The 13,176-nt window shown below is 35.8% G+C and overlaps 1 protein-coding gene across 1 annotated transcript in view; it reads left to right on the top strand.

Moving 5' to 3' along the window:
- The first annotated feature begins 3,909 nt into the window (after window positions 1-3,909).
- Window positions 3,910-13,176, top strand: part of LOC137577644 (RNA-binding protein asd-2) — a 25,116-nt gene continuing 15,849 nt past the window's right edge. The window contains exons 1-2 of the mRNA XM_068291166.1: window positions 3,910-4,679; window positions 11,206-11,342. Coding sequence (XP_068147267.1) covers window positions 11,288-11,342 — 55 coding nt within the window. The 5' untranslated portion in view covers window positions 3,910-4,679; window positions 11,206-11,287. The remainder of the gene's footprint in view (window positions 4,680-11,205; window positions 11,343-13,176) is intronic.

Below are 13,176 nucleotides of genomic sequence, written 5' to 3'. Positions count from 1 at the left end.
CTCATCTTCTAATATCAACAGTTTTCTCAATTCCAAATCTTTGTCCTTACTTAGGATTAAGATTTCCAATCCCATTACCAACAAATTTTTTCCGTTTCTTTTGTCTGGTTTTCATCGTTTCATTTAATTCGACTTACCCGCCCCATCCTCCGCTCATCGTGGGAGCGCAAAAAAGTATGCTATGAGAATTTGTTCGATTTGGCAGCGAAAGTCCTAAATCAGAACTTGATTCGGCCTTTAGGCACTTACCTAATCCGCTTTGCCATGTCTCTTTCCTTCTCTCTATGTTTCTGTGGTTGTGTCTGGGTCGCTTGATGTCAAATTTGCAGCCAACTTTCTTACTAGCGTCCTTCAGTCTCTTCATCTTGTTCGTCTCCTTCAACAAAGTCGTCGACGACGACAAACCGAAAAAAAAAAAGTTTATTTTTCTATTCTTGTCTTTTTTTTTTAAGCGCGGCGGCATGTTCTTGGTAGCAAAGTTTGCCATTGTAAGGAAACTTTAATCCTGCTTAAATTATAAATGGCACATTTGGCTCGTTCCATCTCCATATTCCTATGCCTATGTATATATAGTAGTTGTTGTGTGTCTGTGTGTGGGTATGTATTCTGGGAGCTGCTAGCAACGCTCGAGTGCCTGACAACTTTATGTGTACACCAAACACAAAACACTTTGTATCCTTTATTTTGAGTAGAGGAATGCATTGCTGGCTGCCCGGCTGGCACTAAAACTAAACTTTACAACCCCAAAAAGCAGAAAGTTCTAAGCCGAAGCACCGACAACCCAGAGGTATATATGAGGACTCTGAATGAAGATGAGGATGACTTTACAGTCGAAGCATAAAATTGTTTACTCCTTTTCCTTTTCGCATTGCAATGCTACATGGGGAATTATGATGATTTTCTGCCTGCTGTAACTGGAAAGATAGAGGTAAAGTGTTCGAGAGAGAGAGATAGAAAACGAGAGAGACAAAATAAAAGCAAATCCCCAAACGCAATGCCAATAAACAAGAAAAAAAAAAACAGCAACAAAAAAGAAAAATCAATTAAAACTTTCTATTTGTTTCGTCTTCCTCTACCTTTTTTCTCATTTATCTTATTTGAGGGAGGAGGTCAGTTTCATTATGTCAATCGACAACTGTCATAACACGATGTGATTCTGATTGTCTATATGTCACACATGTGACACAATAAAAAACAGGTAATTGAATATTTTGTTTAATCACTATTAATTTACTGAAAAATTGCATTATTAATACATAAACGAAGCCAAATAATGAGAATATAATTAAAATAATGAATACTTATACCTTTAAATGTACGATTCTCAGAAATTTTAAGCAAATTTTCAAACCTCAAATAAATGTGTAACAAAAGTTTTCTACTTTTTTGTTGCTAATCCATTGAACAAATTATCTTTTCTTTGTCCTTAGATGCTTACTATGATTCATTTATTAGTTCTTCGTTATTATGCCTAGTTAGACATACTAGAAAATCTGCAATCAAAGAGAGTCTTAGTTAATATCTTCAGCTCTTTAGTCGAATTACTCTTCACATTAGGTCTTTTAGTAAAATGTTTTTACTCCATCCAACCCATTGAAAGTGAGTTTATATTCAAGTATACCGTTTACACAAAACAAGTTTCAACTCGCAGGAGATAGAGAGCAACCAGTTTGATTTAAGGGAATTTTCAAAGTTGACTGCCTACACTCCCTTGCAATTGCCTGGAACCCAGTTTGGTGTCTGAAGTTGGCATGCTCCACAAAAATGCCGCCTAACTAGTCAGAGAATCGACTGCCATAGAAGGTAAAGAGAGTTCCGTTTCCCTTTCATTTCAAAAAAACAAAAAACCTGCCGAAGCTGTTCCTGCATGTAGTGGTAGCATTACTCTACGGCTCCGACAAAATCTGGCTGTATGTCTTGTAGCTAATCAAGCAGTGCCATTTTTGATTGCTTGCTGGCTGACAGTGTTCGAGGAGGAAAATTGACGGAAAATACCATTGTGGACAATACACATGCAAACAGGCAAAAGTCCATTGAAGTTTAATTGAAATAATACGATTTTTAAGTGCTTTTCGCATTGATACAATAAGTTTCAATTAAGGGATCTAATATCAATAGTTTTGAAAGCAATTAATGACTGTAAGATTCTGAAAGCTTCTGCCTTTTAAATGCTTTTCGAGAAGATTATGAAACTTTTTTAGAATTTGAGTTTAATTCTAAATCTAAAAGTCGATCTTCCTCATTAAGAAACAGCTTAAAAAATTCTATAACAAAAGTTGTTTTTACAATGTAGACAGGACTTGATAGTTTAAACGCCAAGTTGTTTATGTTGCTTTCAGGGAAGTTTTATCCTATCGATGGTTTGTCATAATTGATTGATCTCTATAAAAGTTAATCTAATACCAATTCAAGTTATTCCCTAGCCATAACCAAATGTCGATAGGCATTACTTAGAAGTTTAAATTTTGGCTTAAATAGATAAAGCATTCGAATGGTGAAACAAGACTCATATGTAGATTCCCCATTCGAATGCCCTCTCAAGCAAATAAATTTGAAAATAGTTCAATGCACTTGTAAAGTTAAGAGTATAGAAATATTTGCTCATACAATGATTAATTTTAAAAATATGTAAAAATTGTTGCTTCAAACATAAAAAATTGCTTATTTGTAACAAATTCCTTTACACATTTCAGCCCTTTTTGTGTGTTTGTATGTGTGTGTGTGTGAGTTGGCGCCTCAAGCGCGAGTTTATTACATTTTACCCCCATGTGCTTGACCAAATGAAGCCATGGGGCATTTGTTTAGTTTCGAATTTATGGTTTTTTCTTCTTTTTTCGTGTGTGTGTGTGTGTGTGTGTGTGTGTTTTCTCGTAAAACATTTTGTGAACATTGCAGTGCCCTGTAGCACAAATTTTAATTAGAGTGGGCCACGCAAACACTCACGCCTCCTTTGCTTCCGCCTCCGCGTCCGAGTCTCTCATGCTATGAGTCTTCTTTCACCATCTCTGCCTTTGCCTCCGACTGTGCCTTGAAATTTAGTCGCTGCCTCTGCATCTGCTACTACCCAAGTATAGACGTTATTTGGGCTTAAAGGAGGTCCCAACGTATTTCGCATTTTCGCACACAATGTTTATGTTTGTTTGTCATACATTGGGGGGGGGAGAAGTCCCTGGTGCATTGAACGGTATCCAAATAGGGCCCCTTGGCGATTTGCATTCGACGCCAGGCGAAGACCAAAGAGAGGATTTTGGGTGTGAAGGGGGGCAACGTTGCAACCACAATAAACAAGCGTGCAATTTGGGTTTTTTTCTGGTTAGAGAGGAAGGCCAGATGTTGTTGTGAGCCACGCTTTTGAACAAGAGGTTTCAGTTTCCTCTCCTCTACTCGTTTTTTTGTTTTTGTGTTTGCCAAAAAAACTAGAATGCAAATTTACTTTCGGCCAAAGGCAAACGTCTGAATACAATGTAAACCAATTCCCCATAGCGATCGATATGAATGAAAATGAATCTGTAGAATGTTAAAGCCTTTGTTCAACGAATTAAGTCCCCTTACTTTGTGTGTGTAGAAAGTAGTTTTCCCTTTTTCCATTATCTTTCCTTGCTTGTGGATGGAATTAATCTCAAAAGCATAAAAGTTAGTCTCCTTCTAGCCAAGCTAATCATAGTCTTTTGCCAGCAAAAGTAATTATATTTTGCATATGCAATTTTCTAGCATAACGGAAATGCCCAAAAGAAAAACTGTACCCAGTATTAAGTAGAGACAGAGCAAACTGGAGGACGGACAGAGGCAGAGAGGAAGAGACTGCAACAAGGAGAGATTGCGCAGAATCCATTTGTTCAGCATCCACATTTAGAGTATCAGAACTGTTCTGTTGTATGTTGTGACTTTAGTTAAGCATTGGTCTTCACCTAGAGCGGTACACATAGCGGACTAAAAGACATCTGCAATACCAAAAACAGAAGAAAACGCCTCTATATAACAGAGACAGAAACAAAGAGATAAAGTGAGAGAGAGAGAGAGAGAGACAAAAGAATGTTGTGGTAGTTTCGGTATACACTTCAGGTGTTTTGTTTGGCGCCAAGCTTTGGCCATTTCGGGGACAAATTGTTTATCTAGTGTCAAGTGGCAGCCAGGAGCATCAGTGCCATCCGGAGCTAAACGAAAACCCAAACCATTGAAAGTTTTATATATATGTATATATATTATCCACCTGGATGGGGGAGTACTTAACCAGCTTCCGTCGCGGGAGTCGTTTCTAACTAGTTCAACATTGTCGTTGCCATTTCTCCCGTCTGTCGTTGTCGTTGTCGTTGCCGCCGTCGTCGTCGTCAAAACGTCGCGTCGTTTCGAAACATTTGCATTTGGCGCGCGGAATTTTCTGCCCCTCCCCCCTCACAACGGTGTGCGGTTTTTCGGGGGATACAAATCGGATGACATTATCTCGAAATTAAAAAGGCACCAAAGTTGGCACCTTTTTTTTGCAGTAGTGTGCTTCAGCTCCTGCTGAATGAATTCCTTCGTGCGAATTGTGTCCGTGTGTGTCAGGGTGTGTGGGTGTGTGTGTTTGAATGAATAAGAAATGATATAAGCGCCCCAAAGGTGCAAAAGGCAAATTTAAGTGACTGTGAATATCATCTAGATAAATGTAACACAGGATTTTACTCAACTTGAATAAATAGGTAAATAAATATTTCACTCACTCACTCACACAAATACAAAAGTAAAACCAGGTTATTTTCACACCTGTTACAAAACGTAACGACTTAATTACGAATACCTGAAGCCAAACTGAACTTAATTATTCAACCAGAATGCAAAATAAATAAATATTTGGCCACAAAAGCATCCTCTCCCTTGAGACAAATGTGCGGAGTACGAATAAATGAATGTTTGACTAAATGAATGTGAACGAAACGAATGAATATACATAGAGTATAGGTATATGTATGTATGTATGTATGTAATTGCTTTTGATTTATTTCACTCTCAACGCGCTCTGCTCCCCTGTTCACTCCTCTCCTGTACACCCACCAGGGAATGATGATGGCAAATAACTAACTACACTAACTAAGTAAATGGAGTGAAAGGCCATTTATTTGGTGATTTTGTAGCCTTAAGTCTATGGGACTAAACTAATTTTGATAAATTATTACCCCCAGATGAATATTGATGTTTGGTCATATTTTCTTACTTCTCCCCCCGCTCCCATGTGTGTGGGAGATGTGGGAGATCTGTGTGTGAAGGTTTTTTCGATAGATTGCCAAAAAGCAACCACAATAAAAGTTAACTTTTATGGAATTTCTATAAAAAGCATATATTTATTTATCAGGAATTTCGCCATACACACACTCACACACACACATACATATGTGTGTGTAGATATGAGGAATTTCTATATAAATCCCCACAAAACTCTTCTTGACCATGCTGACTTTTTTTTGGGTTTTTGCTTTGTGGCCATCTCGTTTTGGTTTTTTCTCCATCTTTTCTTTTTTTTTTTTTTGTGCGGAGAATAAAGGAAAAAGTTTTACTTTTTTGTGGGTAAATTATACATAGTATACATGTATAAGTTTTATATATGTGAGACACGTTTATGAATTTATTTAAATGGCGAAAAGAAAACTTTTTTATAGTTACATATACATTTATTGTGTGGATAGGTTGAAGAGAGGAGCTGTGGAAAGCGGTCAGTAAACAACTTTTATGCTTCATTGGCAATAAATATCATGAATTAGTAATTTTTATATCATTTCGATGTATAACATTTGATTACACATGTTTTTGCCTGAAATAAACAACAAAGTAACTATAAATTAAATATATATTCGTAACTTAAGTGCTTTTAGGCGCATATATTTAAATATTTTAGCTGGTCAATTACTTTTTTTTTTTTTTTGTGGCCAAACCAATAAATAAATAAGTTTCTTTTTATTATATATTGATCCCGTGTAGTTAAGATCCTACAGATAATATAATGTTGCTGGTGGAAACCTTTTATAAGCATTTAAGGATAAATTTCCAAAAAATTTTACAAAAGACTTTTTTCATCTCACAATCATTTGCCAAATTTATATACTACGCTACACCTTTTAAATATTTTTCTATTATTTGACGTTAAAATAAGTAAACAGTTTACTTGTAGCAGATCATTTTGGTGTGGTTATTGAAGATGAGGAATTCTTTTTAACAGTCAATAAAAATATGGAAAAAAAATCATGGTTGCCAACAAGTGACAAAAATATTCAATACATTTCTCATTTCGTTCATTAAGATAGGAATAAAATTAGTTTAACAATCATTTCTAAACAATTATAAGACTTGACAACATCATAAGTTATTATAGTGCTCAAAACAAAAAACGATTGATATTCCATTTCTCCATTAATATTGTTTAAAAAGTAGCAAGAATCAACAAGGATGTTCAGTTTAGGTTATTGTATCTCACATTGTTAATAGAAAAAAATGACGTAAGTCGTCTCGCCGACTTTGGTATAGCATACACCAGTAAAGCAAATATTATAATTTTATTATACAAATGCATTTCCACATGCTTTTTACAAGCATATCTTAGTATCTCGCTCACTCTAGCATACGAGCACCCTAGCGCCCCCACCAGCCAATGCCCAACTGCGGCCTTATGGAAAAACGTTTATATGCATAACTCGACTATTTGATGTCAGATTTTGATCAAATTTGGTATTTTGCTGGATATTAGTATTAAATTTAAGTGGCTTAAAAAAGTGTTTTGAAACTTTTGAAACAAGAGCATATGAAGGGGAATCTAGTACCACAACTAAAAGCAATACCTTCATCCGTTGAATTCAAAATATGAACTGATTTTATTTACAAAAGAGTTGTGTATATAAATGAACTCTTAGACTCTAGAAGGCGACAATTGTTCTTCAAAATGTTTATTCTAATGTTTATATTTCATGCTCAGCGTTGGCGACTTGATATTGCGCCGTTGTTATAATCTTAAGTGCTTTTCCACAGAGTGTGAATGCATGTTCTGTTTGTTTTTTAAGCATTAATTGATATGTGAATCTTTATGACTTATTTTTGTTTACATTTTTGTTTCGTTTTGTATGTTTCTTTGGTGAATCTGATTTAGTGAAGCCAGTTCAGGTGAACACGATGTTTATATAGGTCCTTTTTAACATCATTTATTAATCAAATATCGAAACAGATAATAGTCCAATAAATAAATTACTTTTTTCCCCTCGAAAAACACATTTGGCGAAGCTGAATTTTTTAATTTGATTTATCATTGACTTTAAGTAGACGTTCTCTTGACTTTAAATCATTTCTTGACATACCAGACTTTAAAAATTGTTTAGAAATGTGAAACATTAGATTTGTTTTGTTTGTGATAAGATTTTTGAAAAGATCTTCTTAAGTTCCTTAACCTTAGGATAATAAACCGGTCAGTAGGTTTTTCTTAAAGAATTATAAGAAAAGGTATTTAATTAAGATTTAAAAGAAACACCCAACAAATTTTCATTTTATGTACAAGTGTATATTTGACATTTAAAACTAAAACAAATTGAGTGCCTAAAACTACATTCATATGTACATACTGATTGCTATTCCATGTTTTTTTGCCAAAAACATATGAATTGTGTGTTCAAGATTAACTTGTATATTATGGCATCCCACTTCATCTCCGTTTCAAATGCATGACTTATTCCTTTTTGGTTGATGAAAGTTTTCTCCATTATTTTTTGAAATTAATTGGCCAAACGTTTGTGAAACAATTTCCGGTCCGAGAATTTTTAGTTGCATCAAACTATTGAGAGAAGGAACACGTGCATACATACGTAAAGAGAGGAAAGGCCAAATGGTGGAACGTAACATGGTGAGCGGATGAGTTGAGGTTGGGTGGTTGGGTGCTGGGGCGCTTAGATGTAGTTGGTTTGAGTTAGTTGAATATTTCAATTTCTAAGTGCAAACAGAACATTTGAAGCAAACAAATAAACATCCATATGTACACAAACACACACGAGAGAATGAGGAGAAGAGAAGAAGCGTAGACATTTTAAATGCTGGCTGCGATTTTATAATGTACCAATATAATATGACAGAATGTATGCATCGACGGATTGTTTGATTATGTTATGTGGAATTTTGAATGTTGACAGAATGCCTCTTTGCATTCGACTGCGAATTATTTAAATTTTCCTCTGCAAAATATTGTGTGAATCAAATGAAATATGCTCTACTCTCACTCAGTATGTCATTTGCCCTGTGCTTTTGCTTTTGTTTTCTTTTTTTGCTTTTTGTTTAGAGCCCTTAGCTTTCCAGTGGATTTGACACGTAGCATAGCTAGAATATGTTTGTGGATAGATAGAAAATTCAAACAGAGTGGCAGGAGGGGGAGGGCGGTGGCTTGCAGGATTGGCATTGGGATTGGAATTGGGATTGGCAGGCAGCACTTCCTTTTTTACTCTATCACATTTCTCTCTTATGCTTTCTCATATCTATCTCTTTGTCTCTATCTCGCTTTGATGCTGGTAGGGACATTTGCATTTCCATTTTATATGTAGGTTTTCCTTGTTTTTTTTTTGTTTGGTTTGTTTGTTTGTGTTTTTGTGTATTTTTTTTTTGGTACTCCTGACTGCAATATTCGCTTGAATAAATTATCCAGGTGCGCATGGCTTTGCATACTAAAAAACTAACAGTATGGATATGTGGATAGCAAAGAAAGGGAAGAAGAAAAAAACAAAAAAAAAACGAACCTTAAATCAATGGATGTAACCCAAAAGCGAACAGAGTAAATGGATTTCAAGATGTTAAACATGAAACTTGCATTAATTTGTGGATTACAATTTCGTGTTAAAGAAATTGGTATTGTTGTTGTTGTTGTTGTTTAATTCTTTTGTACTATTTGCCGCCGACCAGCAATGAAAACCAAAAAAGTGAAGAATAAGAATATGGCGCTCCGACGGCAATCACGACGGCCTCTTCCGTTTTGAGGCAAAGTCCTCTTCATTGTATTCCAAAAATTTCCACTTTATCCATGGGTTTACTCGTATTTTATCCCCTTCGTCGTTTTATGGTTCATGTTCATGTCTTTCTTTATCTAAATCATCCAACTGTGTAAATATTTGCCTCGCTTCCTGCATTTCTATCCTCGTTATCCTTAAATCGTGCGTACCAAGCTATACAAAGACACAAGCAGAGCAAAAGAGACACAAATAGAGAGAAAGCCAGTCAGAGAGACAGAGGGGAAAAGAGATGGAGACAGAGACAGAATGCATGGCTAAGGATGAAAATGCGGCAAGAATGAATAAAAGCAAAAGCAACCAAGCGACCAAACAAGCGACCGACCGACCGACCTACTCTACACTGGGTTAAATTTTGCATACAAAAGGCACAGCCTACAGTGGCCTCAAATACATAGAAACTAGACAACATTTCAAATAAGCGAAAAGCACTTTCCATCTCACCTTTAAATGCATAAGAAAACAATATGAGAAGCATTAGCATAATGACAAACAGGGAAAACGAACGAGAAGGCAACATTAAGAAATGATTTATGAACAAGGCAAGGCAGAACAAAAAAACAAAGAAAACAGTTTAACCTATATAAAAGTGTTGGAAAACTAAATCGAGTGTACAACAAACAAAATAAGGAAGTATTCAAAAGAACATAAACAAGTATAAGAAATAAAAAAAGAACGTAAACAACCTAATTGGGTAAGAGATGACGATAAGAAATGTATTGTAGAAAACATACAAAAGAAAAGAGATAAACAAGAGTAACTAAGAATAAAAATAGTAAACAAATAAATACGGAAGGTCAATCTTCCACAAACACACCAAATAAAGAAAAGTGATAAGAAAAAATTGAATAAATTGACAGAAACAATACATTTTAGATTTACTTTTCTGCAAATGTTAATAGCTCATTATTATTTATATTAATTTATGGCAAATTTTCACTTATATGAAGTTTGACAAAACTCTGAGCCCCAAGAAGTATGCTATAAAAAAGTTTTTATATCTACATTACGCATACACACCACTGTACACACAATGGCAATGGCAAACAATAATCGCAGCATTAATCTGAAGCTGTGCACAAATCCGTCAAACTCAACGACAACATCAGTAACAGCAACAACTCAAAATAACAACAACCACAAGAACAACAACCTGGGATTGAGAACGTTTTGTGTGTGTTTTAGAGGTAGACAGGGCAGAGAAGTCGGGCGGGCATTGTCAGACGCGCCCCATCATTAATTTGAAAGAAGTTTTTGACCCCTTTTCGAAAGCCCCCCACCCTTCGCTCCACCTCTTCCTCCTTTGGGACCAGGTAGTTTTGCCGGCTTGCCTTTAATATCGAAAAACCAGAGGAAAACAGTAATTGGAAAGAGGCCGTGTGGAGTCGAAATACAGGAAAGGCAAATAGAAATAAACAAAAGCAAGTTTCACATCATCGTAAAAGGCAATTAGGCGGGATGATTACACAGATTTTATGGATTCGAAAATTATATTACATTACATTACATCATTTTATGTTTTGCTCTCAAGTAGAAGTGGATTCTCCAGAAATTAATGGACCGGCATGCCGGAGGGGACCAATTATTTTTTAAGCACAAATTTGTTTGTTTTGACAAAATGGGGTCAAAGAATATGATTCGCCTATCGCTTCTACTTACTTCCGTCATTCCCTCATCTCTCTTGCCTTGGGCCATAGTTATTTGCTGACTATGAAATGTGATACTCGACAGTTGTCAATGTTGATGATGTCTTGGGGGAAGACCAAAGAGTGGGAGAAAGAAAGACAGAATGGGTAAGAGATGAAGCCTCAAACATTGACATTTAATACTACACAATTTTTCAGTTTTAAGCAAACTTTCTCCATCTCGATTGTTTTCCAATATGCGTTGACATTTTCCACAAAAGCCGATCAACAGCTTAAAACAAATTTCGTTTCCCTTCGCCCAACTCCTTCCCCATCACCGAATTTCTTCACATTCAACATTATGTTAAAAATTTTTGGCAAAGTTTTGCTCTTAAGCTTTTTACCCCAAGCTTACCACGAAAGCCGCAAAAACTGCTTGGTTGTTAGGCTCTAGCGAATGGTTGACTGGGGGGAAAACTTGAAAACAAGAAGCAAATCCCTGTTTGGCTTTTAATGCATTTTACTTGAAACTATTATTACATGCTTCATATAGATTATTCACATTCTTTCACTTGCAGTGGAAAGAATCCGAAGAAGCGAAGAAAAAGACCAAGAAGACGACCGACAAGAAAGAGGAACAAAAGAAGATAACATAATAGAATGGAAGGCAAAACTGTTTTAAGTACACAAGAAGAAAGGTCGCTAAAAAGTTCAGGTAAAGTCAAAAGGCATGAATAAATATTTTATCTTACGAATGCATATTAAGTAAATGCTTAATTTGGTTATCTAGTTTTGTAATCTAAACGTTTAGCCCCGCCTCAATAACTAAGTATATCTATGGAGATAACTTTTCGTAATCAATTGCTTCACCCACTTACAATAACTACACTTTCTCTCTCTCTCTCTCATCCTCATTTTCACATCTGGGGGGGATATAAACGAAAGTCAAACAGAGTTAAGTAAACCGATGGGGAGTAAAAACCATTGCCAGTCAGCATTTTGTTGACTTTGCATGTTTTTAGCACCATCTCCTCTCCTGACTCTACTCTCCTAACTACCTTTACTATGTTTGTGTTTTGTTTTTCTACTTTCTGTGCGGGTATTTTAGTAAACCTCACGCCATTTCCTTATTCTATTTATTCTTTCTTTCTTCTTTCCTTTTTTTGTTCTGCGCTTCCACCTTTTCGAATTTGACTTGTTTACGCCAAAGTTAGAGTACAAAGATGGAGAAAGTGTGTGTGGGAGAGAGAGAGAGAGAGAGAATGAAAGAACATAAACGGCATCCTGGCATCGTAAAAACTGTCGTCACACTGGCTGATACCGATATCCCACATACCAGAATATTGAGAACAGGAAAAATTTTAATCATAAACATAGAGACCCAGACACCGAGAGACAGGGAACAAGAACTGAAGAACTAAAATTACGTCATATGGCTAAAGAAAACTACTTACAAATTTGTTGTCAAGTCAGAGACTTTTGCCTTTCATTTGAACTCCAAAAGACACAGTTAACGAAAGGTTTCACTCATTTAGTTTCGTTATTTTATTTTTCGTCTTTATTTTTTTGGTGGGAAGGCAAAAGCCTTGTGGGCTCCAGCTTTAAATTTAATCCCAACGACATGAAAAAGTTCCAAAATAACAATACGATTTTTCAGATTCGTTTCGCAGTCACAAAAAAAAAAAAAAAAAAAAAGAAAGTTAAAACGAAGGGATACAAATGCCATAAACAAGAAGGGCAACTGTTTTCCTTGAATGTTGTTTGATGTCATCTTCTCGGCTTCTGTATTTTTTTGTTTTTTGTGTTTTTATTTTTGCCGTTTTAGAACCGAGTGGGTTTATAGGTGGCAAAGGAGGGGCAGGGAGAACAACGACATGTAAGCTTCTGGGCAACAATTTTTTTCTTCGTTTTTTTTTTTATACTTTTTTCTCTTTTGTTTCGGCTAACGAGCCGCATTTTGGTAATCCGTCCCAGGAGGATGCGATGAACCAACCAGGGACAGTAGGACATCATCAGAGAGACCCCCCATCCCTCTGCCACCATCAACTCTCCCCATCGTCAAAGACGAAAACGTTTAAATGAGCCATCAGCCATTGATGCTTTGACTTTGGCTTTCATTTGCAAAAGCCTCGTTTCGCATCGTTTCGTTTCGTTTGCCTCAATCTCTCTCTCTCTCATTCTCTGTGTCTCCTTCTTTTTCTTTTATGACTAGGGGGCAGATGAGCTAAGAAATTGGTTGGAGCATTAACACTGACATTTCTGTAAATATGTTCCAAATAAAAAACCAAAAAATAAACATAGCCGAACAAGGGAAATAAGAAAACAAACATAAAATGTAATTTTCTTTTTAGCATATTAAAACTGCCCATAACCATATCTAAGTGGGCACACATTTATGATTATGTCAATCACACACCATAGAAAAAGGTGTCACACTAATTAAATATTAGAAGCAACAGAATGGGGCACATTACCATTATATCTTTCATTTAATAAAATGTGGGTAAAGATTATTGTGTTTTGCCTTTCATAATTCTAATCACTGGCTT

Source organism: Drosophila tropicalis, unplaced genomic scaffold, assembly GCF_018151085.1.
Source record: "Drosophila tropicalis isolate 14030-0801.00 unplaced genomic scaffold, ASM1815108v1 contig_593, whole genome shotgun sequence".
Classification (NCBI taxonomy): Eukaryota; Metazoa; Arthropoda; class Insecta; order Diptera; family Drosophilidae; genus Drosophila; species Drosophila tropicalis.
Note: the sequence above shows the minus strand (reverse complement) of the source record. Positions and strands in the feature narration are given on the sequence as shown.